The following is a 27,765-nucleotide window of genomic DNA, read 5'->3' on the forward strand; positions in this document are numbered from 1 at the left end:
TTTTTTAATAGATACCTACTATTAGTATATATCTGAAGGATACAGTGTGATAATTTAATGCACACATACAAGGTGTGCTGATCAAGTCACCATAATTAGCATTCCCATTTCCTCAAATATTTATCACTTCTGTGTGCTGGAAACCTTCAGACTTCTCTCACCTATTAGTTTTGTAACGTGATATAAACCCTTGCAGAGCACAGTTACGGTAGATCTAACTCCTCCCGACTGTTTGGGTACCCTTGCAGAGCACAGTTACACTAGATCTAACTCCTCCCGACTGTTTGGGTACCCAGCACCAAACCTCCCTCTGTGCCCCTTCCTCCAGCCTTCCCGGTTTTTCGTGACCACTTCTTCACTCTCTTCTCCCACAAGCTCAACATTTTTAGCTTCCACAAGTGAGTGAGATCGTGTGATTTCTGTACCTGATTTAATTCACTTTACTTGCTGTCTCCTTTCTCCATCTATGTTGTCCCAAAAGATAAGATTTCTTTTTGTTTGTTGTTGAGTTGGGGTTTTTTTGTTTTGTTTTGTTTGTTTTTCCTGTTCATGTTTTAGCTTTGTTTTGTTTTGTTTTGTTTTTGCTTTGATTGTTTTCTTTTAAAACAGGGTCATATTATGCAGTTCAGGCTGGTCTTGAACTCACTATGTAATCCAAACTTGCAGTGATCTTCTTCCCTTGGCCTCCAAAGAGCTGGGATTGCAGGCATGTACCACCACGCCCAGCTCAGGATTTTATTTTTTATAGATGAAAATATCCTATGTACAAATACCACATATTCATTATAGGAGAGGTTCAATCCACAGGTCTTGCCTCATAGAAAGGCCTTGAACACTGTTTCTATGGATATGTCTCCAGTCCACTGACAATCTTCTAGTCTATAGTCTATACTTTTTCTTTTCTCTTTTTTTATTTTTCAGGAAGGCTAGCATGGCACCAAATTTGGGGTACTGAGGAGATCAAACTATCAGCTTTCTAGTCAACCTACCTCTGCTCTAATCCTATGTCTGAATTATCTTGAGCAAGTTACTGTATCTCTCAGTTTCCTCCTTTGTAAAATGGACCCAACAACGTCTTCAACGAAAGTGCTGCTAGAGGATTGAATGGGTTGGTAATGGTGGAGTGCCTGATGGTACAGTGCCTGATGTGTCACTGTAGCCAGCACATCATAGTTAATTCAAAGGAGGCCAAAGGCAAAAGGAGACATTGGTTTCCAAGTAGAAGGTGCTAGGGGCAAAGGAAATATCTGGGGGTGGGGTTCCTCCCAGGAAGGTCCAGTTCACTTCATGGAGCTAAATGCAGTATCTCAGGTCACTCTTGTCTACGAGTTTCTACAGAATCTTCCTCATCTCCTCCTCCCCCACTACTCACCAGGGCAGTGTCACAAAAGAAAAACTAGGCTACCTCTTTTTCCCCCACACATTTCAGATCTCTCAAGGCAACCTCCCAAATCTTTAAATCTGGTGTCCAGTAAGCAGCTAAGAAACGCTGGGCACTTCCTGTCTCAGCGTTCCTCCACAGGCCCTTGAAATGGGCAAAGGAAACTGCCTCTGGCCCCCTCCCTGCCACCATGTCCCCAGTGCCCAAAGTCGCGCCACCTGCTACTCCCCAGGCATCTTTGTATCCAGTCCAGGTTCCCACACAGTCACCTCTTCCAGGAAGGGGACATGAGAAAGCAGCAACGGCATCGTGACATCACTTCCCCGCCTCACTCCCTGGAGGCTAGGTCTGTCTCCTCCCAAGCTGGGCTCCAAGACTTTTGTCTAGATTCAATTTTTAGATGCCCCCAAGGAAAAGGTTCCCACCACTTCCTTTTTTAGACTTTTTTCAACTTGGTGGCCACCGCATGTGGAAATCCCCCCAAGGGGTTACATGAAATGGTTAGGAGAGCACAAGAGAGGAAGGATGAAGAAATCTGAAAGCCGTGCCGTGTAATTCTCTCTTTCCTTATTTAACTCACATCGCCGTTCAGTGTCAGACACAATTCCCTGGCATCCTCGGTTGCACATTCCTGTTATATTCATCTTCAACTGTGAACCCTGCGAGGACGGGGAAGGCTGGCATCAATTCGCCTGATTCAGTTCAAGTTCTGTTCCATGATAAATGATAAGACACGGGATTACTTCTGTTGCCCCAGAGTGAAAGAGATAGAGAGAGCTAGCAAGAGAGAGGCTCAGCAAACAAAAATAAGAAGTAACAGGCTGGAGATCAATTGATCAAGGGGCCTTGCCAAGAGCTTGGCACTGAGGAAACTCCGATAAGAAATTCAGGAAAAATGGAGGGTAAAGCAATATAGACACTGCTTTCAGCAGATTCTCAGTAAGCTACTCAGGAACTTGAGAGAAGCACTGATAAAGGATAGCCCTTTCCCTTGATAAATTTGGAGTGGAGAGATACATAGGCTCACAGATACACATAAAATTACAGAGAAAATTAATAGAATTACAGTAGCAATCTTCCCCCCCCCCTTGCTGGAGATTAAACCTAGGGCCTTCAAACTGAGCTAGAATCCCTTTAATTTTTTATTCTAAGACAACATCTAAGTTGCTAAGTTGCTCAAGTTAGGCTCAAGATGACCATCCTCCTGCTTCCGCCTCACTGAGTGTGGGATTACAGGCATGTGCCACCGTACCCAGTCTTTTGTTGGGGTTTTGGGGTTTTTTTATGAAACAGATTACAGTCTAAGCAGTTTGGATTGTAGCAGGTTTCATTCTCATCATGATCCAGTAAGTCCATTCACTGAAGAAATTGAGAACACAATTTCCAAGGCACCGACGAGAACTGGAGGTTTGAAGAGTTTATATAGCTTGCCCAAAGTCACGCATCTGGGCAATTAAAGCTGGGATTCAAACTCAGAGCCAGTGCCATGATGCAGGAACACATGATGCATGGCAAAAGAAGAGTTGTTCATGGAGTCAATCTCCTTGCTATCAACTCTGCTTTTTCCTCAGGCAAACTCCTTCCCCTTCCTGACCTTCAAGTCCTCACAAGTAAAATAAGTGTTGGATTAGATGAAGAGTTAACTAAGTTTTTCTGCAAAGGGCCAGAGAGTAAACACTTTAGACTTTGCAAGACAGATGGCCTCTGTTCCAATTACTCAGCTCTGCCATTCCAGCATGAGAGCCGCCACAGACAATATGCACACAAATGAGTGTGGCCCTGTTCCAATAAAACTTTATTTACAAAAACAGGTGCAAGGCTGGATTTAATCCATAGGCTGTAGTTTTCAGACAGTGGACCAGATGCTCTCTAGACTTTTTGGTTCCAGCATTTCAGAAGTTCATGATCCTAACTGGTGTCCGTGGAGCCCGAAGGAGCCAGGACATTGAAAAGCCAACTGTAAGAAGGTTGTTGCCATAACCTTTGACGATTCCAGCACATGTGGTCAGAAAATTAAACTTGGCACTGCTCTCTGACTTACTTGCTATTGGGGGCATAAAAATGAACACATTCCAGTTCCGGAGACAGCAGGCCTTTCAGATTTCAAGCTCGAGCATGCTATGCCCTTCTGCCCTGGTCCCCAGTTCAGCATCCTGGGCTCTCCCCAGAACGTGATGTGAATTCAGCCCCTGGATGACTTGGCAATTAATCTCTACCAGCCTGCTGCAGAGAGCTGCCACCATGCTCTCTCCTCCTTATCAGGGAATGCTGTGTGACCTGAAGTGCCAGGGTGGGGGAATCCGTGCTCACCAAAGAGCGGCAAGTTGTAATTACCACAGACAAAAGCAGTTTTGTGCAAAGAGAGCTGAAACACCTTACTCTTGGGAGCCCATGGTACTGGCTGCTCTCTTTGGACGTAGAAGAAATGCCTCTCCCTGCAGCCAATTTGCCTGGGCCAGAAGAAAGGACATTGTCCTCTCTCTTACCCAGGGGTACAGAGGGACAAAAATCTTCCTTTGTATCCTCACAGATTTCAGGGTACCTTGATGGCACGAAGCCTCGCATCTTCAGTTCTTTTTTCTAGTGTGGGTTTGGGTTGTTGTTGTTTTTTTTTTTTTTTTTTTTGGCCTCATTTCTTGGGTTTTTTGTATTCCAGCTGTGCTGTTAGCTCTGTGATCTCGTGCAAGTGATTTAACCACTCTGAACTTTAGTTTTCTCATCTGTAAAATGTCCAGAATAATAACAGGCACCTTGAAATATACTTACAAGGATTAAATGAGATAGTGTACACAAGGCACCCTGGCCTAGTGTCTAGCACCCAGTAAGCACCTAATAATTACTGGCAGATGACATTACTACTGTATCACTCTGCACTGAGTACTTTGCCCACATTATCATGTTTAATCCTCAGCTGTAGCCCTGTGAGGCAGGGACTGTTACTATCTTTATCTCACAGACAAGGAAACCAAGGACCCAAAGTGGTTATGTGACTTGTCCAAGGGCAAATAGAAAATAAATTAGTGGAACTAGGACATAAACCCAGGTCTATTGGACGCCAGAGTTCTGGCTCTTAATCACTTTACTCTCCTATCCAAGGTCACAACTCAAGGATGCAAACAGGATTAGAATCCAAGTCAGCTCCCAATTCCTTGGCAGAGCAAGCCCTGCCTGGGAGGCAGGGAAGACCTGGCTTAGCAGCACCTTTGCGGGACTCCTCTCCGACTTCCCTCCCCTCCCTGACCTCTGCCTTACTCAGGACCCTGATCACATTCTGTTTTCGGCTGTAATTTCCTTTAGGCGAACACAGCCTTCTGCTGCATTTTTTTTTTTTTTTAAATCTCAGTCTAGTGCAGAGAAAAGGATGCAAGCTCTGGAGCCAGATAATAATGCTTTGCATACCAATGCTGCTTACTCACTGAATGGCCTTGGCCATGTCACAGAATCTCTCTGAACCTCAGTTTCCTCCCTTGTGAAATGGGGATAATGCCTCCCTTGCCTTGTCGTGAAGATTTGAAGATCTGCACACAGAGTACCCAGCACAACCATGGTACCCAGTAGGTAGATTCTCTCTGAAAGATGCAGGGCTATTGCTGTTTCCCACAGCGCCTTGCCCAGTGCTAGGCTATCCTTTGCTTAGTTAATTCATCTTGGATTCACCCATGGCACAGTGTGGCGCCTTGCCAGAAGTAGATGCTGCTGTGTATGTCTGGTTAAATAGGAAGCTGGAGACAGATAGAGAAGGAGAACCATGCAAAACCCCTTGATCGCAGCTGATAGATCTCCTACCAAGATACCCAAGCAGATCCCACAACCCTCCAGCCTCAGTTTCCCCACCAGACAAATTCAGTGACAGCTTACAGCAATGGGAGTTTGCAACATCAGAGGTTTCTAATGTAATAAAGATGGATAATGAAAAGATTCTTCTTCCCCAAGCCTTGAGTGAGTCAGAGCTCTGTGCTTGGCTTTGCCCCAGGGAGTATCGAGAAAATGAAATATCGTCTGTATCCTCATGACACCTAAACAAAATGGTCAGTTCCACGGGTCAAAAATCAGCCTGAAGGATTAAGAGGCATCTCCATGAGGGGAGGGCAAGAGGGCAAAATAATGACCATGGCAAAGATTGCCCGGTGGGGTCCTGTTATGCAGCTGCTATTAAGAATAACACCTACACACTTTATGGTGGGAAGTTTGTTTTGCTTTTGCAAAAGATGCTGGCAAATGACAATGTGTCCAAAACCTGCAAGGATTCTGAACTTGTCTATCTGGCTGAATTAGCTCTTCTACCTCTGACGCCTGAAACAAGGCACAAGTTCACACTTAGACAACAAACTACTCTTTTTCATAATAAAAAGAAACCAAGTTTGAATCTCAGTTTGACTCATTTTTTTTTTCTCCCTCCTGGGCTTTTGCCACCATAGAATAATGTGTAATAGGCTAAGTGTTCACATTGCAGCTGGTTACTGTGATTATGTAGACGTGGCCTCTGTAAATTCAATGGCGTGATCCACACAATCGAAATGTGGATTTAGAACTGGCCCTCCACTGTGTACCACCCTGTTCCTCCCCACGCTCCTGCCTTGTGCCAGCTCTCGGGCCTTCTCTTCTTCATCCCTCTGTGCCTTGGGCATAAAACAGTCCACGAGAAGCTTCCTCATGCTGGCCTTGAAAAGGTCTGGGAGTGGTGGGAGTTAAGTGGATGACACCCACTCCCCCACCTAATGTGGAAGATACATGACAGAAGGCATCAGGGTTGGCTGCAGGGGCCACTTTAATCAGCACAGGAAGCTGACCGCCTGGAGCTACAGCAGCTCAGATCACCTAGGCCAGCCCCTGTCTTCAGATTAGTACCTATGCCACTCAAGATCAAGAATAACTTCGCTTTTTCATTAAAATCATTGGCAGAGAGCCATCCCTCTCCCACTCCTCGGTGAACGCCATGAGTGGCCATCTTGGGAGGCTTTCTCTGCAGCAGGGGAGAAGCCCCCTCCTATATACCAGGGGTGCAGGGATCGATAACCAGCAATGCCCCAACCAGCCATGGCAGCTTGCCAGCTCCCTTTGCTGCTGCACCAGTTCCACAGTGGGCAAATGGGGAATCTTGGCAAGCCAGGCATAGTGGCTAAACCTGTAATCACAGCACTCAAGAGACAGAGGCAGGAAGACTACCAGGAGTTCAAGGCCAGCCTGGGCTTTACAGTCAGTTTGAGCCCAGCCTGGACTACCTAGTGAGACTCTGTTTTTTAAAAAAAAGGAAAATTTGCCTGGGGATTTAGCTCAGCACATACGCACCTGCCTGGCAAGTGCAAGGTCGTGAGTTTGATCCCTGGTACCAAAAAAAAAAAAAAAAAAAAAAGAGGAAAATTTGGGTTTGAGATCCCTTGAAGATCTGCTATAAACTATGTATGTCTTATTTTAAAATTTTCAAATAAAATCTAGACTAGAAAAAAAATTTTTGTTTGTTTTCAGAGCAGTACCCACCATAGAATATTTTTAATATTTAGGGAAACCCCTTGAAATTACCTATTTTGTGCATTTGGACAGTCTCTATCTAGTGGGAGAAAGTTACAATGTCAGGTATGCAATGACTATCTGCCCTTTTTTTCTGAAAATAAGAGTATTGTTTCTGAAAAATAAGAGTAAAAAGATATTAAGAAGCAGGGAAGTAAATCAATGTGAGTGGCCTCTGCCTTCTCGCCCCTTAGTTCTAAACTGTGATGATTATCAAGGACAGGACTGAGACAGCTGGTAGCCTGCAGTAAAAGAAGGTGTCAGGCTGGACTCTTTTGTCTCCAGCTGCCACCGTCCAGGGCTCCGCCAAGTGTCACCGGTCCTATGACCGCAGGCATCTACGCTCCCTAAGCCACCATTTCTCATCTGCTCATGGAAAACAACAACGCTCCTCTCAAAGAATTGTTCAGAAGAAAAGAAGTAAATGCTTGGCAATCTGCAGGAACTCAGTAAATTTGAGTTCCCTCCCAGTACCAGGAACTTGGACCCCAAAATTCATCAAGCAGCACGCAGCTGCAGCTGTAACAGTCACTCCATCCCCCGACCTTGCCCAGAGCAAAAATGTGAGGTGGCCACCAAATGCTCACCTTTGGAATGGATTCCACAGTGGGGTCAAGTCTTAGCTCCTCTCCTTGACAGCTAAGTGAACTTCAGGGAAAAGAGTTCAAGTTCATGGAAATTGGTGGCCCCTTCACACAAAGAAATGAGGATGAAACCAGTTCTTCTAGGGTCACGAGAAAAAGCGACAAGAACATAGTATCCTCTCCACGACAGCATGGGCTGTGTACGGTTAAACTAACATAAGGCTTGCTCTTGGCCTCTGGTGGGGGAGTTTATACTTTCTCTAAGCACGGTTCATTCTCCTATGGGGAGTCCCAGTATCCGCATGCTGAACAGGAATATGAGGCAGAAAAGAGAAAAGATCAACAGATGACCAAGATCCCCTCAATCCCTCTCCCAGATGTCGGTGCCTCCCTTCCTACTAGAGCCAAATACTTCTTCCTTCCTGACCCAACCAGCGCTTCAGTGACACCCTAGGAAATTGCAGCCCCCTCCCCACGCCTGCAAAGTACTCCCCTCTCCTCACTTCGCCCCCGCCCCGCACCTGTCATCAGGTGGCGTGTCTCATAATGTGCTTATCTGAGCTTTTTGTCTGTCTCCTCTCACTAAACGCAAGCTCCCAGAGCGGGGAGGTCTTTGCCTCTTTGTCCGAGCGCCAAACCTACAAAGCCTAGAACAGAAAGAACTTCGGCCGGGGAGTGGGGATCAGTGACAACTCACCAAATGCAGGAGTGCAGGAATGAATGAATGGAGGAAGAAAGAATAAAGGCTCCAGGTTTTATCAGAGGGAAGAGATGCACCAGAAAGGTAACGGAGGAGGGCTGGCTCCCATGGGAATCAAGACCCTACACCTGCCTAACCCTGCAACTCTTCCTCTTTTAGGGGTCACACAAGGGGCGTGCACACCCCGCACCAGCTCGAGGCCTGACTCCAGGGGCCCTCAGCAGAGGTAAGGGCCCCAGCCCACTCTTGAACCCGAAAAGGAACCGGGGGGGGGGGGGCACAGCCAGGAGGGAAACCGGGATTCCCCGCTCCGGCCCCCCTCCCGCCCGCGCCCCACCCCGCACAGGGCTGCCCGGGAGCCCGGGGGCGCGGCCGGCGGCTCGGTCCGGGAGGCGGAGGCCAGGCGGCGTCGGAGCTGCGGGCTCGGTGGCTGGGCCCGCATTGCCCCCTAGTGCCGCGCGGAGTCAGGGCGCCGGGCTCCCCGCCTGATGTCACCGCCGAGCAGTCAGCCCAGAGGCGGCTCATTGAAAGCAGCCCCTCCGCGGCGCTGGCCGGCTGCAGGAGGCGCCGCGCTCGCTGGCTCGCTGGCTCGCTGGCAGACCCCGCCGGTCCGCGCGCCCCCTGCCCGCCCCGCGCCTCCCTGCGCTGCCCTGCGCTGCGCTGCCAGCCCGGCCCGGCGCGCCTGACGCGGACCATTAAACTTGGAGCTGCCGCCTCGTCCCCTCTCTCCTCCTCCCTGTGACAGGCAAGCGAGCGGCTCGGCTCGGTGCAGGCAAGCGACGTGCTGCTGGCTGGCTCGCTGGGCTGCCCAGGGGAGATGATTCCTCGCCGGGAGGGCGCCTCTGGGAAGAAGACCACGGGGGAAGCAAAGTTTCGGGGCAGCTGAAGCGCCCTGCTCGCAGCCCTTCCGAGCCCAATCACCTCCCGGGCTATGGAGGGCGGACTCTAAGATGAATCCCCATCTGGACGCCGGCCACAACACATCTGCACCTGCCCACTGGGGAGAGTTGAAAAATGCCAACTTCAGTGGCCCCAACCAGACCTCGAACAACTCCACGCTGCCCCAGTTGGACATCACCAGGGCCATCTCTGTGGGCCTGGTGCTGGGCGCCTTCATCCTCTTTGCCATCGTGGGCAACATCTTGGTCATCTTGTCTGTGGCCTGCAACCGGCACCTGCGGACGCCCACCAACTACTTCATCGTCAACCTGGCCATTGCCGACCTCCTGTTGAGTTTCACTGTCCTGCCCTTCTCGGCGACCCTGGAGGTGCTAGGCTACTGGGTGCTGGGGCGGATCTTCTGTGACATCTGGGCAGCTGTGGACGTCCTGTGCTGCACGGCCTCCATTCTGAGCCTGTGCGCCATCTCCATCGATCGCTACATCGGGGTGCGCTACTCTTTGCGGTACCCCACCCTGGTCACCAGGAGGAAGGCCATCTTGGCGCTCCTCAGTGTCTGGGTGTTGTCCACGGTCATCTCCATTGGGCCTCTCCTTGGCTGGAAGGAGCCAGCGCCCAATGATGACAAGGAATGTGGGGTCACCGAAGAACCTTTCTACGCCCTCTTCTCCTCCCTGGGCTCCTTCTACATCCCTCTGGCGGTCATTCTGGTCATGTACTGCCGCGTCTACATAGTGGCCAAGAGGACCACGAAGAACCTGGAGGCAGGCGTCATGAAGGAGATGTCCAACTCCAAGGAGTTGACCCTGAGGATCCACTCCAAGAACTTTCATGAGGACACACTCAGCAGTACCAAGGCCAAGGGTCACAACCCCAGGAGTTCCATAGCTGTCAAACTTTTTAAATTCTCCAGGGAAAAGAAAGCAGCCAAGACCTTGGGCATTGTGGTCGGTATGTTCATCTTGTGCTGGCTCCCCTTCTTCATCGCTCTCCCACTTGGTAAGTTGGGGACGGGCAGAGGGGACCTGGACGTGTCTGGATCTTGGGTTTCCTGATAAGCTTACACTTAAAAGTTTTCATGGGAGTTTTGTTTTTGCAATGCAGCCTCTGTGTGTTTGGAGATTGGATAATATTGTTTGTTCTGCAAAGGCTTTGCAGATTAGGGAGCTGGCTAAGAACCAACTCAGGTGTTAGTGGAATGCGCTAAGGTACTAGACACTCGAAATAGAACCACAGAAGGAAGATCTGGGATGTGGGATGACTCACTTGCCAGCCAGCCTTGGTTTAATAATTAAAAAGGATACTGGGCTTGAGCATCACACCAGCGTTATTTCAGTAGTAATGATGTGTTGGCCAAGGCAGCGTCACTAACGCAGCATACCAAATAGTTTGTAGTCACTGCAGACGCGGCATTTGGGAAGCAGGGAGGCAGCTCGTTCACAGAAAGGCAGTGTTCATTGAGCGTTTCCGCGGCTCACATTTCTGGGGAGCTTTGCAGAAGCTGCAGTCTCCCCGTCCTCCGTCCTCCGTCACCACTGGCTAGCACCTCAGTGCACTGCCTTTATTATCAGTTAATAAGGGCATCTGACAGCTACTCAACCGGCTGGGCCTTTCAAACCTAAAGCTTGAGGCTTGAAAGAAAAGATGACTAGGAGGTCACACATTCTCAGGGTCCAACCCAAAATGCTCCTAAGTCTGGTGATTTATGGAATGTCCAGAATTAGATTAAAGTTGACCCTCACCTTCAGTTGCAAGATGCCCAGTCTGGCAAGATAGAATTCAGTGTATCCTTCACCTTTCACAGAAATGTGCCCATCTTATTTTGCTTGGTGGTCCCACTAACTAAATGCTTCCCGGGGCTGATTTCATCTAAGAAAGAAGCCAATGTCTGATCAGGAGGTAAACCTAGAGGAGGGTACTGTGACAGGTGGCTGTGGGAAACCCTCGTCCCTTCTCTGAAGCACTGATCTGCTCTGCTTTCTGTTCCTATCCCTGGAGAACAGCACAGAATTGAATGGAGGAAAGTGATCATGTCACAGTCATGTGCCACCGTATCAGGAGAGCTGGCAGCTGCACCATGCCCCAGACCACACACACCTGCAATCTCAGTAGGGTCTCGGCTGTCACTGAACGTAACCAAACCCTCCAGCAACTAAAGTTCTAAAGATACAGTGCTTTTAAGAGAAACGATGAATGGAAAAACAGCAGACTAGTATCAAGGGTTTCCTTTTTTAAAAGACAGAAAGAGGGAAAAAAAATCTGTTTAGCTTTCTCTCCATGCCATCTTTTCTAGGGCAGGCTTGTAGGCTTACTAACTTTAAGAAATATTTTCAGTGCCAAGTGCTAAGTGGAAAGAGCTTGAAGTTCTCCCCTAGGTGCAGGCACATCCCACTGTGGAGGAGCTTGCTTCTCTTTTCCAAGGTCCCAAAGTCCTTTTGCAGGTTGGACAGGTTGTCAGGGGATGATGGTTCACATTGCTTTGTACTGGGTGATAGAAAGATCATGGTCATATGTAGAGATGATTTGACTTATTAGCTACATGACCTTGTGCAGACGACTGTGAGCTTCAGTTTCTTCATCTATGAAATGGGACTAAATAGTATTTGCTCCATGAATTTTTGCACTAACATATGGACTCTAGTACTGCATCTGGCACACAAACAAAGTGTTCAGTGAAAGTTAATGATTAGTATTACACACGGTCACCCTCTCAGTCACAATAGTGTATTTTCTCCTTCTCTCCTCATTTATCAATCCCACATCTGTTACTAAAGCCTCGGGACAGAGCTAGGTGTTTTGTTTTTTTTTTTTCCTACCTCTGTCCTCCAGCCCTCAGAGGCTGTGACCAGAGCATGTTCCCCCAAAAAACAACAACAACAACAAAAAAGAAACAAAAGTAAAGACAGACCCCAGGAGGATACAGAAATGATCTGAGGTGCAAGTTTGGCTTTAGATGCAAGAGAAACAAACTGCAAACTGGTGGGAAGCTTCCAGCGTGATAAAACGAAAAACTCTGCTCTGGTTTTGCTCTGGTCTCGAGTTTTGCCATCAGCTAGCTCTGCATCCCTCAGAATTGTTGATTTAGCTTTCTGTTCTCCAGATCTCACGTCTGGACAATAAGAGGGCTGAAGTATATTGCAGGACCTCAAAGTTTAGTAAGCACCAGAATCACCTGGGAAATGATGAATATGTAGCAAACTGGACTCAACACACAGAGAACCTGGCTCAGTAAAATCCAGTGGCTGCACGTTCCCCAGCCACGCAGTGGTCTCGGGTGCCGTGGCTTCTCTCTGGGCCCTGCACCGCAAGCCATCAAGCTTCTTCTTGCTCACACTGTTGTCACTGTCCCTCTCCTTTCTCTCTGTGCCTCTCTGAGACCTCAGCCCCTAGCGTCTCAGCCTTGGCTTCTATGCCGTAAGAAATGAGAGGCTGCTGCGCCTCGAGCGACCTCAGAGTAGCGTGCTTGTCCTTTCCTTGCTGTGGAAACTTTCTGAGTGTCCACATCCTGATGTCTCGAAGACCTTCTAACACACAGTCCCAGAGCTGGCTCCATTCACATCCTTCTTCCGTGGAAACCCAACAGGTGAGGCGAGGAATGCAGACTCCTAGCCCGGGGTTTGGGATGGGCTCCAAAAAGGTGCTCTAGAGTTCAAGCAGAGAAGCCACATAATTAGTGTTTTCTTAATCACCAAGGAAGAACATCCCAGCAAAATGGAGGTGTGGGTTTTTACTTCCTCTGAGTTAAAATAACACCCAAATAAAAGTAGCTTGATGAAGAACAATAACTCCTTTGGAATCTAAAGCAGGTTCCAAACTCTAAATTTTCCATGAGGGCTTTCCCCTCAGAAAGGGTGAAAGCGGATCTGGGGGAGGACGATGCTGGGCAAACAGAGAGCTGCCGGTAGACAGCTTGCACTGGTGCTAGACTTCCAGGTGCCTGGTGGCATGACATTTCCATAGCTGTGTTTGTTTTCTCCATAGGAGAGAAAGGTTGGGATTCCTTCTGGGGAGGAGGGAAGACAGCCATGCCTCCCCACTGGATCGTGTTTAGGAGCCCCCAAGTGTTTTTCCTCCTCCATTATTTTTATTTGGGGCGCGGATAAGGCTGCCTGTAGAGCAGGACCTCGTGTCTCCCGCTGCGCTCCCCTACCTGGGACACCCTCCCCACCTCCTCCACACCCTTGGCCTGTGGGTGGCCACAGATCAAGCTGGACCAGGGACCAGTGCTCACTTACCAAGGAGCAGAGATGGATGCCACCAAACAAGGACCTCTTTCTCTGGCCCCTGGAATTGGGCCAGGAAGGGACAGGAAATAATTGGAATAGAATATAGCCATGTGCAATATGTGCAAGTGGTCCAAGGGAATTGTTAGGTGCCTGGCGTGACAGTGAAGACCCACCCCCACTCGCCTGGGGATGGCCTGGTCAGGGGCTCTGGAAGTGGCAGGGCCACGGAGGGATGTGTGCCACGGCGTGGCAGGCAGTGAGGCTGGGTGGCAGGAAGTGCTGAGCAGCCAAGTCGTGGCTGGGCTTAGTGAGTTGTTTAGAAAACACTGGAACCTTGCCTTGCTCCAAATCTTTCTTCCGTCTTTTAAAACGCTGAAAGGCACCAGGAAGCCATTATTGAACTAACTGCTTTCCCCTCCAAATAAATGAAGGTCAATTTCAAAGAAACGGTTGTGCTCTCTCTAGTACTGGGACCAAATAGCAATCCCTCTCTCCATTGATTGGGTTCTGTAGCCCTCTCGTTCAGATGGGGGCTCATGAATCTCCGCCCTCCACAGGCAGAAGGGAGAATGAGGGTCATGATGACAACTGGGGACAGAGCCACCCCTACAAACACACATGTTAATTCTCCAACTCAGAGGTTCCAAAGCACAAGGATCTGAGTTGCCTACAAAGAAAGCAATTGGTTTGAGTATCTGGTGAGGGGTAAATTTTTGCACACAGAAATCTTTGGAGGTAGGAAATTTTACTGAAGTAAAAATATTTTACTGTACTTGAATCCCTAATATAGATTTTCTAAAGCACCTACTATGTGCTACACTCTGTACTAGTCACTGGGTGTTAAACCAGAAACAACCAGTCCAGGATGGCATAATTGATACATAATTATTGAGCACATACTATGTGCCAGGCATGCTGCTTAAACATTCCTGCATTAATCCTCACAGAGCTACCTTGACATGGGAGAGAAAGTGCTGCTCTCTATAGACAACTATACCCAAGCCCAGCCAGGCCAGGAGTTGAGTCAAAGTCGCCTAGAAAGGACCATACTTGTTCCACTGCACCTGGGAGATATCTGGCCTTTTCTGCTCTCTGGTCACAACCTGTTGTCCCAGAAAATGTTCTCCAGAAGCCTAGAGTCACCCTATCAAAAGTTACGCCTGTTTTTCTGTTGCAAAATCTCAACCATCCTAGGGGGAGGGAAACCCCATGGAATGTCATAGCAGCCCACCCATGTTCACAGGGCAAAATCTTCTCCACACCCCCTCCATGGTGTGCACCAAGAGTCTCTCAGACTGAGTACTTGGTCAGTCACCCAACCAGAATGAAAAAAATCGGAGGGACCTGGCCCTTTTTCTATGAATGTGGATCTGCATCTTTAATCATGCAATCATTCACTGAGTAAATATAGATTTACTGAGCAGCTACTGTGTCCAGTCTTTGTTTGTTTATTTGAGAAACAATGGTGAGGAAATTACTTAAATTCTGTAAAATTTAGTTGCAGTGGGAAATTCAGGCATTAAAAAAAAAGTGAATGCAAATTGTGATAAGTGACTTGAAGAATGGAAGAGAGATGTTATTAGAATTATGTAACAGGGATTGGTCTATCATGAGGACCCCAGGAGAGTGACATTTAGGTAGAATGCTAAAACTCTGAGAGAGCTAATTCGGTAAAAGGAGCAGGTAGAAAAGGGGTCCCTGCAGGAGGAAGGTCATGCCTAACTCCTGAGGAGGAGACACTGGATAGCAGAGCCTGGCGGACTGACCCTGCAGAGATTTCTAGGCCGCCTAAGACCTTTAGATTTCATCTTAAGTGCATTAGCCACTATGGAAAGATTTAATGCAGACAAAAGATATGATCTGAATTGTGTCTTCAGAGTGGTGGTGCATGCTGAAATCCAAGTCTTCTGGGAGGAGCAAGCAGAAAAATGACAAATTCAAGTCCTCCCTGGGTACCTTGGTGACTTAGTGAGACCTTATCTTGAAAAGGGGCTCACTGTGGAGGCCCTGGGTTAAACCCCAGGACCACACAAAAAGATAACTGAAGCTTCCATGTAGAGAGAGGCTGGAGGGGAGGCAAGGAGGGGTTCACTAAGGGCAGTGAGGGGGATGGTGGTGGTTTCAGCCAGGCAGGGGGCAGCAGGGTGCTGAGAAGTAGAGGGGGTCTAGGGATGGGCTGGTGATGGCACAGGAGTGGGAAGAAGAAATAACCCTAGAGGTTTCTGATAGAGCCGCCTGGGTACCATTTTGGGGGGTAGCAAGATGGGGCAGGACACAGCCAAAATGATTCCTCCCAGCAGCTTCCTCAGCCTAAAATACCACACTGGGAATGACCCACAGGCAATCTGGAGCAAACAACAAATCTGAGCCAAAAGCAGGGGCCAGGAGGGACAGCAAGCCTGGCTGCTCCCGAGAAACACTGGGCAGGGCGGCTTTGTTTAAAGCAGAGTCTTGGGCCCTGCCAGAGACCTTCTGTATCAGCTTCTTCTGCCATGAGGTCAGCATCTCGAAGGTAAACAAGTTTTCCCAGGGGATTCTTATGTAGCAAGCATAACACTGGTCCTCCCAGTGCCTGGGAGTCCCTGGAAGGGCCAAATTTAATTATGCCCCTAACATGCAGCTAGGAATATCCCCAGTACTGCACACGGAGGAAGACAGGAAGGCTGGCAGGAGGGAAGCTTCTGCAAATGACTGCCTCCCTAGAGAAAGGAAAAGATAAACCCCACGGAGCACCCTCACCGAGGACCCTTACCCTGAGCACCCTGGGTATGCGCTCTGAACTGTGCCACTGACAGGCGAGTGATACCATCCCTGCCTTTACAGATGGGAGGACTAGTGATCAGAGAGGTCCAGCAGTTTGCCCAATGTCACACAGCTAGAAAATAATAGCATCTGTCAGACTCCCAAACAGTCACTATATTAGTCCTGTTGTTACAAAACTGCTTTCCCCAAATTTGTCAGATGTCTGCTACCCAAAGCTTTTACCAGGTCATGGAAAAATGAGGAAAAGAAACAGGCAAATGTGCTTTTAAAACTAAATGCATTCAATGTAAATGACTATCCTTTTATTCTGAGAACTACATCCTTTCTATTTTAAGAAACTGAAGTGGCATTTTTTTTTTGATGGAATGATGCTGATCAGCAGTGATGGTTATGTGTACACGTGTGTGTGTGCACGTGTGTGTGTGTGCACGTGTGTGTGTATGTGTGTATTCTGATGTCTTACTTAGCAAAATAAAAAATTGGGCTACTCTGTGTCCCTTCCAAATGTTTTTCTGAAATCTTATCAGGGATCTCTTAAAGTCTTGCGATCAGAAAAGGCACCATGGCATCAAGATATAGCATTTATGAGGGAAAGAAGGAAGGAAGAAAAAGGGAAAAGAGGAGGGAGAGAAGGAAAGGAGAAAAGAGACAAATGAGAGAGCAGACTGAGTCACCGTGGCCTTGTGGGGGACTCAGGGGAGCCTGGGACACAGCGTGTGGGAGGAATCGGGTACAACAGGAGAGGAGGGCGTCATGGGCGCAACTGGTGCTGCTCGGCCAGGCCAGGCCACAGAGTGCTGGCAGGTGTGCGTGTCACCCAGCGCCATCCCGGATGGGCCTGTGACTACCATCGTGCGGGAGGTGCCTAGCCCAAATGTGCTCTTGTCATAAGACTGGGTGGCTCCGGCAACCATGCAGGACATTTTCATATCACCTGCTGGCTGACCACATCTGATCGTAATGATCAGCACCCAGTGAGCAGGGCTTGCCTAAGGCCAGCTTACCATGCTGGGGAGGGGCCCTCCACCCTTTGAGTGTTCTCTCCGAAGTGGACGCTGTTATTGTTCCCATTTTACAGATGAGGAAATGGAGGCCCAGGGTAATAGAGTGCTTTGGCTCAGGCCAGCCGGCCACTCAGTGGTAGGAGATGGATGTAACCCCAGGCGATCGGGTGGGCTCAGCACTGGCAGTCTCCTAGAAGGGGGGCTCTGAGCCCCAATTTGAGGACATAGGAGACAGAACTGGAGAACTCAGAATCTGTCCTGAGAAAGAGGAAAGGAAGGACAGGTGGCTGCCCATCATTCAGCAACAGGGACGCAGTTCATGCTTTCGAGAACATAAAGAAAATAAAAATAATATAAATTAACAGTATACAAATAATTGGGTCTTCTCCTAGCAAGATAAAGTCAAAATTTCTCGTTTACTGTAAATACTTTGGTAGAATTATTTTTCACTTCACAACTTACTCTTGGTATCATTACACATAATTTTAGATTTTTTTTTTATCAAATTTGGGAATACACATGACTTACTATGGGATTGTCATACACATATTTAAAGGTTTTTGGATAAAATTTGTAGAAATGCCAAAAAGACAGAAGGGTCTTTCACAGTTTAGTTTCTGGCTGCATGCATTTCAGACTGGCTTCCCCTCCCACCAGCCAGCTGCGCGTAGGCCAGCACCTGGGCCTCTCTGCTGTTACAGAGGAGCCTCCGGTCCTGTCCCTGGAGGCTGCATGGCTGGGGGAGCCTGGGTCTTAGGGGAAGGCGGGTCAAGAAACCGTCTTTCTACTCTGTAGTAATTCTGCTTAGCAATGACCCAGCTGTCAAAAGAAAAAACTTAAACCGCATGTGTATATTCAACAGGACCTGGATGAAATATAGCTAAATCAACTCAGCTACTTCCTCAAAATGCCCTGCACCACCACTGCCTGAGAAGGAAAGACGCAGTGCAGGGAATTCACAGTGAAATAGTAAACAGATAATGGTCCTCACTGATTGCAATTAATTCACTTTGCTATTAAAAAGTTGGTGACAGCCTTGGGCTCCTGAAACCCTAAATGCCCTCCCTAGACTTGGAGAGTCTGTGAAGCCCTGGGGCCGAGTAGGCATCCTGCCAGGTGTGGCGGCAAATGACAGTAACCCAGCACTGAGGGGGCTGAGGCAGGAGGATTGCTGTGAGTTCGAGGGCAGCCTGTGCTACATAGTGAGTTCAAGACCAGCCTAAACTATACAGTGAGACCCTGTCTCAAAAAATTAAACAGGACGTGGGTATAGCTCAGTGGCACAGTTCCTGCCTGACAACACAAGGCCCTGAGTTTGAGTCCTGGTACCAAAAAAAAAAAAAAAAAGAACAAATAGGCATCCTTCATCCACACTCAGACACTTCAGGGATGGCTCTCTCTACAGCCTCTGCTAAGATCTCCTGACCTTTCCCCTCCACCGGCCGCCACTTTCTTGTAGGCAGCGATGAAATCTTTGATCACTGCCTCACATGTGTGGTCACACAAGCTATCAGACTGAGTAAGTGAACGACCCAGCCGCAGCAAGAGAATTAGGGTGCACTCTGAAGCGAATTATTTGCTACTCCCAAATAACCCTTTCATTCCCTCCCCTGTGCTTTTGCTCACATTGCTTCCTGCCCACCACCAACCGTGGTCTCCTCATACCTGCTGACGACTCAGCGCCTGCCCCGTGAACACCCAGTTCTGTCCACACCTGTCTCCTGTAGTCTCTGGTCTCCCTTCCTGTCCCAGCGGCACACCTTCCCTGTACATCTCTCCCCAGGTTTACAGTGCTTGGCACGTGTGTCCGTAGGGATGCGAATTGAAAGGCATAAATGCAGCAGTGCTAGTGGCTGCAAAGCCCTGGAGCAGGGCAGGGCCCAGGTTCGAGTCCTCCCTTGTCTATAACTAGTAAACTCTCTGTATGAACAGCATTGATAGCAACAACTCTCATGGTGTGGGCCAGACTTCATCTACCTGCTTTGTTTTGTTTTGTATTGTTTTGAGACAGGGTCTTGCTATACGGTTCAGGCTGGCCTTGGACTCACTAGCCCATGCTGGCCTCAAACTCACAGCAATCCTCCTGCCTCGGCCTCCTGAGTGCTGGGATTACAGGAATACACCACCACACCCAGCTTTTTACCTACCATTTGAACCTCCCTACAGCCCACCAGAAAAATAATTAGTGCTTTGCCCACTTTATACAGGAGGAGACGGGCTTAGAGGATTCAGTGGTTTGTCTCATTCCTTGAACGTACCACAAACACATGAAAATGAGGCCACTCTATGTGGCGCCAGCCCCGTAGGCTCTGTCCTACTACAGATCAGCCTCATGGACTTGCTCCTAAAAGAAATTTTAAAAAAAGCATAAATGCCAATCCCGACCTGGGCATGGGGCCAGTGCAGAAAGATTAGTTAGGTGAAGACCTTGGGTACAAGGTAAGCTTGAAAATTGGGTGATGTCTTCATCCCCCACCCCGCCCTGTACTTGGTAGCTACACGGCAGCCAAGTGCTCCATCACTGAGCTCCATCCCCAGCCCGAGGTCTGCATCCTTTACCTAAAGGCTGCCATCCCACACACCTTCGTCAGGTGGCCCGGTTTCCCCTCACTCTGCCAGCCTCCAGCGGGTCGCTGACATCTCTGAGGGGAATAGTTCAGAGCAGCAGAATTGGGAGAGAAGGAAAGATTCTGCTAACTTTACAGCAGGAGTAGAGTAAGACCGTTACAGGGCCAGGGTATGGAAAAGGAATAATGTTATTCTAAGAGGAAACACACACACTCACACACACTCAGAACCCTAACATAAATGAAAAAGACCAGCAACATCCTGATTTTTTCCAAGTTGGATTGCTTTAGTTTTTTTCTTCCTTTTCTCCTTCCTTCCTTCCTTTCTTTTCATTTGTTTCTGGCACTAGGGATTGATCTCAGGGTCTCCCTCATGCAAATGTGAGTTTTGCCCCTAGACGGTGATTTCTTTAATATCAGACTATTCCCTCACCCAAAAGTGCCCAACCCCGCTAGGGCTCCAAGACACAGAGGACCTGCTAGTTCACGACACACTGCTGTCTGTGAGGTAACTATACATACGCCCCAGTCTACCCCAGACATGTCCCACTGATGCCTGTCATAAAGCATTATTATTGTTACAAACTCCTCCTACTCTCCAAAGCGTCTCAGTTTGAACAACAGAAGCGTCTCCCACTTTGTTTTATTTTATTTTATTTTATTTTATTTTATTTTATTTTATTTTATTTTATTTTATTTATTTTTTGGTACCAGGGATTGAACTCACAACACTGCACTTGCCAGGGAGGTGCTTATGCCACTGAGTTAAATCCCCAGCCCAGTGTCTCCCATTTTAACACCAGGGAAGGTGTATTTACTCTGGGGACATCGGTAGTCCCCCAGTGTCATGCCAGACCCTGACACAGCAGGAGACAAAAATCAGCACCAACAGGTTCAACCATTCAGTGACAGACTGACCACGACAGAGTACAGAGTGAAGGATGCGCTCCTAGTGCGTGTTTCGGGGGAAGCAGGAGTGACTGACAGTGTTGGCTTTGGGGTTTTTAAGTATTTAGTTCCTTTGCTTTACTCAGACAGGTGGCTGGGCTGGAATCTGACTCTCCAGCCGGCTGGCCCTAACCACTGACTGAACGAGGGACAAATGCAAGGCGTGGCTCAGTGGTAGCACAAGATCAGAGGTATCCATCTAAAGGACGGGAGTCTGCAGACAGGCAGGGGCACGCTGCGATGCGGGCTGGTGGAGAAGCAAAGGGAGATGTGTCCTGGGTCCTGCAAGGTCAGAGTAAGTTGGGGGAAAGGGACATCTTCACCCCAAACATCACCACCCCTGCAGGTGCGACAGAGCATGCATCAGCCCAGGCCTCAGCAGACTCTGTCCTCACTGGAAGGCGTCTGAGGAGTCTGTCAACACTCTTGGACACACCCATCAGCAGCACATCTGAGGCCCCTTTGAACACTCAAGTGTCCCTCTCTGGTGTGAGCACACGCACTGTGCTATAAAAGTTGACCAATGAGCAGTGTGGGCTGAAACGTTCAGAAACAGAATGTTCCAGCACCCACCAGTGCACCATTCCTCACGGAGCCCCATTGAAAGTTTTCTGGGGCATCTGCCCATGGTATCCTGCTCCTGTTAAATGTTCCTTCTTTCCTGCTGCGTTGAATTTGGGAGTTGGCTCTGCACGCTTTTTGAAATTCTTTAAGATAACAGTTTGCTGCCAGGCTAACGTGCGCTGCTTTGAGGCTAAGCTTAGCACTTTGGAAGGGCCCCAGGAGGAGGTTAAACGGGGACCAAGGGCAGGTCATTCACAGGCATCAGCCCCAGAGCTCACACCACCAGCCCTGGGCAGCGATCCAGACAGGCAGCTGGTCAGGGAGGAGGAAGACCCATCAACTAGAACAACAACAACAAAAATCTCCAAGTCATACATTCAGCCTAGGAATTAACCCCAGGCATGCAGAGAAAGTCTCTCTGTTTGTAGGGACGCCTCCCACCATGCACATTTGTGAGTCATTGTCCACACCTTCTGCAATCAGCCTTAACAGAAGTGTTCTTGGGGCTGTGTTCCACTGACCACTTCGGTCATCTGTCAAAGCCCCTTCTCACAGTAGGCACATAAAATAAAAGACGTAGGATTTCAAAACAAACCAATTATCCTGAAACACAGTTATTACTATCTTGAAAAACAAATGCATTGCAGAGTTTTTAAAAAGTCCCTCTTAATGTATTAAATAAAAAGGAGCTAGCAGCAAGTCGCACAAATAACTATGATAATTTTGAAGCAGTGACAAGTGGAACTATTTCTAGATATCTGCAACAAATGTAAAGGGATATTGTAAATCTGATTTCTACTGCTGACAAATCCCGCCGATTTTATGGTGGGTGGCTTGTTGCCTACATTCTTGTAAAAGGAAATGCAAATTTTCAGCCAAAAGTTAGTGGTGTTTGTTTCTTTTTTGTTTGTTTAAGTATTTTTCCCATCCAAGTTCAAGTTCATGGACCTCCTAGCCCCAGAATAAGAAGTCCGCCTTAGGATAGCACCAAGTTGTCCTTTAGGCTGTTCTTAGGATATATTTTAGATGTACTTTAGATTCTGTTCTTGTGGGATACTGATGATACAGATATATTTCTTAGAACCAGGAGGAACTTGGACTATCCCAGCATGCTTTGTAACTATTTTGCATGTATACCTGTAGCAACTGTTTTAATCAGCTAGCTGATGTACTTACAAATGATACATAGACTTTATTAAATCAGAAAGAAAAAAAAGAAATACCAACAAAATCTTTCTGCAGTCTCCAGACCTCAGATTCACATCCATTCAATGCTTTTTCCCCATCTACTGAGTCACAAGATTATTCGTGTCTGTCTCCAGAAATATTCTACCTGCTGCTTTTGCACCCATCTATGTGCACGTAAATATACTGAGTATATATGCACCTATGTATGTCTGGTCTTTCTTGTTTATAAACTCTTCAGTGAGGATTACTTTATTTATTCAACAGCATAGTTTAGGTATAGTTCTGTATCAGCAGGCTGTGTTAGAACCTGTGTTAAAGTTACTGTTCTCTTTTGTTGTGACTGTATACTAACCCATGTTATGGATTGTCCTAGTTTATTTACTAATTTCCCAATTGAGTGCTGTTTAAATTACTTTTTATCTTTTACTACTATAAATAATTTTGTAATTAATTTCTAGAGATGGACTTGCGGATGCAAGGGATATTTGGCATTTTAGCTTTTAACTTAAACATGATCAATTAAATAGAGAATTTAGAATATAATAAAATGTAAAGTGGTATTAAAAACAAATAGGTTAACTGGGTGTGGTCACCCATGCTTGTAACTCCAGCACTCGGGAGGCTGAGGCAGGGGTTCAAGGCCAGCCTGGGTTACATAGTGAGTTCAAGACCAGCCTGCATTACACAGCAAGATCCTGTCCCACAAAATAAAAATTAAGAACCAGATGTGGTGGCTCACACCTGTAATTCCAACACTTGGGAGACTGAGGCAGGAGGATCGTTGTGAATTTGAGACCAGCCTGGGCTACATAGTGAGCTCAAGCTGAGCCTGAACTGCATAGCAATACCCTGTCAAAAAGACAAAAAATTAAAAAAACCCTCACATACAAAATTAAAATTCAAAACAATAGGTTAGTATGTCTACTAACCTACCATTTAGGAGGGATGTTCCTGATATCTAAAACATGATGTCCATGGAAAGGCAAGGAATTCAGTAATGCATAACCCCATTTTTAAAGCTTGTTAACGTCCTTGTTTTGATGGGTAGGGTAGAGTGAGTGGGAGTGAATTATTAGCTTTTTTATGTCTTCTTTATTATTTTACATGTTATGATCAGAAAATATGATTAAGAACATTGCATTTAAAAATTAATCAGACGTAGACTGGGATTCCATAGTTACAGTGAGGAGTATTATACTGTCAAGATTTTAGAAGAGAAACTGTCAATGGGCAAAAAGAAAACACTGTTGTCTGCATTTTTGCCTAATTGTACTGGTGTTTTAATTATGTCTAGAACACTCCAAATCCACTCTGGCCCCTTCATCTGCTGGTTGCGGCCCTGTTCACTCCTCCAGTTCAGAAATGTGTTGCCAGGTTGCTTGCAGGTGGTTTTTTTTTTTTTTTTCTCAAAACAAGAATTTTTTTTCAGTAGTAAAAAGTAAGCAAGGGATAAAGAATGAAAGTCACCCACACCACCTGTGTCAGCCCATGTGGGCTGCTATAGCAAAGTATCTCAAACTGGGTGATTTATAAAAACAACACAGTTTCCGCTTACAGTGTTTCAGCTCGGCATTTTCTTTCAGCAGTAGTTCAAGGTCAAGATGGCAGCAGATTCAGTGTCTGTTAGAGGCCCGTTCTTCATCCACGATGTCTCCAAAATGTTCTCCTGGTAGAAGGGAAATACACTTCCTTAGACCAAATCCTGCTTATACAGAGGCTCTCCCCCGTGACCTAATCACCTAACACCACCACATTGGGATTACATTTTAACACACAAATATAAGGGACTAGGAAAAAACAAAAACTTGGATATTCACACCACAGTGCCATTTATGTTACCATCTTTGATATTTTTCACTGGAACTTTCCAGAAGGGAGAGATACACAAATTAAATCACCCAATGCTTTTTTCCCATTAATTATCAAACACAGATGTTTTGATATGTCCATATATTAGAATCATTTTTCTCTATTTTTTAATGCTACACAGGATTCCCTAGAAGATGATCCTATGACATATGTAACCAATCCAGTTATGTAAGCAGCCTGCTTACATAAACAAAACATGCATAAGATGCTCCATTCACACAGTACAAGTGTAGAATTAAAAGTGTCCCTTTTATAGCCTTTTTTTTGCTATACAATGTATCTCAATGTATCTTTCCACTTCACTAAGACTATTCCTATTTATTTTTATAGCTGCATAGCATTCTCTTATGTATTTTCCCAATAGGAAAACATTTAGATTATTTTAAATTCTTTTGTTACTATAAAGTAATAATCTCAAAAGTAGTAATAATAATATTCTTACAGATGCTTCACCATTTTCCACGAGTAAATACATCTATAAGATGTAACCTTGGAAGTGGACCATGTTGAGTAACTGTCTTAATTTTTATAAATATTTCCAAGCCATTCTCTAATAGAATCAATTTGTGTTTCCACAGCTAACATGTGAGGGTGCTAACCTATTCCCCAAGTGTTACCACACTTTTGCTTGTTTTTAATCTTGATAGGTGAAGTTTTTGTGACATTAAGCAAAGTTTCCTATGTTTAAGGTAATCCGCCCTCTCTTGTCTTCCATTTTTAGCTCTGATAAATATTCTGATTGAGATGGTTTTCCTTACTCTCCTAGACATGTGTTCACTGTTTAGGATTTCCTTAGGATAAAATACACTTCCTATGGTCAGATCAAAAGGTAGGCTCAGGAGAAAAGCCTCAGACAGGCACTGCCAGATTACACTTTGGAAAGAGTGTAGCAATTTACACTCCTACTAAGCAGGTTTCAGCATCCCTGGAAGAAAAAAAGGGTTTATGCGGATAGCTCCTAGATACCTGGGACTTGAGAACTCTCAGGGCTTTGCCTGACAAGCTTTCCCTCCAAGGAGGTCAGATGGATTGAAAGCTTCAAATCCTTCCAGCCAACTTGGTGTCAGCTTCCCAGAGTTGAGGACTAGCTAGCTGCCCTCTTACCCTCATCGGTCAGGGGAGCCAAGGGTGGCAGGAATCTAGAATGTGTGTATTTGATCCAAGATTCAAGAACAAAAAGCAGTCACCCACCGTGTGTAAACACATTGGAGCTCTAGGTCAGCAGCCAGGCCCACCACGGTCTACATCAGTAGCTCTGCGGTTCAGGGACTGATGTTTTATTTAAAAGCATTAAAAAAAATACCCATTACCACAGCCCAGGAGAACAATGGCATTTGCAGCACTCGGGATGAGTTAATAAGGAAGGGTCCTTTCAAGCTGGCCCCACCTGACCCTGGGGGCTCGTGCAGATCCAGGGAAGGCAGTGGACAGTCTGTATTTAGACAAGAGTGCGGCGTATGCACCACATTTTAGTTGCAGAATTCAAATTGGCCCTGAAAAAGATCTCACAAATCGAAAATTCACTTAGGCACCACTCAGGATAAAAAAGAGCCGGCCCATTGAGCAGATTCTGCCGGGGAAGCAGCTTTTCCAGAGGAAGTCAATGGGGCCAGGTTGGTCAGGCACATGACTTACTGCTGACCTTGAACCGCTCATCTGGAGGGAGAGGCCAGGTTATTTTCAGACTGTACTAAATCTAGAACTGTTGGAACCAGCACCGGAGGCGAAGCAGGGATTCGGTGAACTTTCACCCACTGCCAACAGGTCTGAGGACCCAGGGGAGGCCCCCGAACCAGGGCCTGGCCTCAGCTTGTGGCTCCCAGAATTTGACCAGGGAAAGCCCTGCTGCCACCGCCTCTGGGACTGCCACCCCATGCAGATGAAAGGAGCTGGCGCCTTCTCTCCTCAGGGACACCCTTGTCAGTTCTTCGTGACCCCTGCTGGAGGAGCAGCGCAGAGTGCCAGAAAGAACCGACCGGGAGAGACTGCCTCTCAATTCTCCAAGCCTCGGTCAGTGCACCTGTAAAACACAACTGCGGTCACCCACCTTACAGAGCTGTAATTAGGAGTAAACAACGAGCGAATGAAGAGGACTTGCTGGGAGCCAGACACTAGCAAATACTTCCTAGGCGTCAGCTTTAGTGCACGTGAAGCCTTTTATACAGCATCCACTCTGGAGGGGACGTTTAACAAACACCTGTTAATATCACCGTGGCGATGACAAATCCTGTGAACGGGGTTCTATCCTATAGACAGAGAAAAATGGTACAGGTTCCTTTCCATTAAATGATGGAGGTTTCCTCTGTTAAGAAATGAAAAAAATAAAATTAAAAAGCTGGGCATGGTGGCACATGCCTGTAATCCCAGCACTCGGGAGGCTGAGGCAGGAGGATCACTGCGAGTTTGAAACCAGGTTGGGCCACAAAGTGAGTTCAAGGCCAGCCTGAACTGCATAGTAAGACCCTGTCTCAAAAAAATAAAAATAAAAAAACAAGTCATATTGGACAACAGGATGTGATGGTCCTTATCAAAAGACTTTAACACCTCTACACATTTCTTTCTTTTAAAATTTTGTTTTAATAATTAGTTATGGAACAGTTTACTAACTCCAGAATTTTAGAACAATCCGAGAGATACCCATGAATCCTCCACCCAGATTTAACAAATATTGATATTGCCAAATTTGCTGCAGAGTTGAAATGTTAGTGTACCTAAACGGGCCGCCACCCCTCAGTCCTCTTCCCCTCTTTCCCGGAGGTGGTGCCACGGTGCCTGCAATCAAGTGGACTCTTCTGTGTGCATCCTCATAAACAAGCACGGCCATGGAGACTGTAGCTCTGAACTGTTACCCTACCTTCAGATTCTATTCCCTACTAACTGTGTGGCTTCTGGTAAAATGGCTCAACCTCTGCACTTCTCTCCTTCCTTGTTAAAATGGACAAATAACACCAAGTCACAGGTGGCTGCAGGGTGGAATTAGACAATTCATAGAGACCAGTGGATCTTAACACGGGAGGAATTCATGCATTGAGCCCAACTGGGGAGCCTGGTAATGTCAATGTTGGAGAACTGTTTTTCTTTTTTCTCTTTTTTTTTTTTCTTTTTTCTCTTTTTTTTTTTTCTTTTTTCTCTTTTTTTTTCTTTTTCCATTGAGGGGTCCGACTGGCATCTAGTGGGAGACGCCAAGGCTGCTACGAAATACCATATAGAGTCCAAGACAGCCCACCAAAGCAAAGAATTACCCCCACACGAGATGTAGCCACTCCTAAGATAGAGAAACCTGATGTGAGGCCCACTGTCACTTTATAAACCTTCCATAAACCTTGGTGTGACATACATAATAGAATAAATTATTACCACGTTTTATGTGTAAGGCACTGTGGCACCCAGTGAGTGGTCCCTTGTTAGTAAACAGAATGACAGACAGCAATCGCCGCCTCCTCTGCATGCCTGAGATGTCCTATTTGTTAAATTGCAATGACAAATTTCCTAAACATGTAAACATTTTGGTTAACAGATGAACTGGAAGTTTTTCCTTGGAGCTTAACTCTTCCTTGCCCTCT

The 27,765-nt window shown here is 46.9% G+C and overlaps 1 protein-coding gene across 3 annotated transcripts in view; it reads left to right on the forward strand.

Moving 5' to 3' along the window:
- Positions 1 to 7,872: 7,872 nt before the first annotated feature.
- Positions 7,873 to 27,765, forward strand: part of Adra1b (adrenoceptor alpha 1B) — a 56,456-nt gene continuing 36,563 nt past the window's right edge. Inside the window, exons 1-3 of one of the 3 annotated variants that reach the window (XM_013156240.3) lie at positions 7,873 to 8,257; positions 8,333 to 8,399; positions 8,919 to 10,072. In XM_013156240.3, coding sequence (XP_013011694.1) covers positions 9,124 to 10,072 — 949 coding nt within the window. In that variant the 5' untranslated portion in view covers positions 7,873 to 8,257; positions 8,333 to 8,399; positions 8,919 to 9,123. Of the gene's footprint in view, positions 8,258 to 8,332; positions 8,400 to 8,518; positions 10,073 to 14,246; positions 14,711 to 27,765 lie in introns of those variants that run through there. The other 2 variants (XM_063230728.1, XM_063230727.1) reach the window with 2 other exon arrangements.

Source organism: Cavia porcellus, unplaced genomic scaffold (genome assembly GCF_034190915.1).
Source record: "Cavia porcellus strain 051 isolate PalLab524CR breed Dunkin Hartley unplaced genomic scaffold, mCavPor4.1 scaffold_19, whole genome shotgun sequence".
Lineage (NCBI taxonomy): Eukaryota > Metazoa > Chordata > Mammalia > Rodentia > Caviidae > Cavia > Cavia porcellus.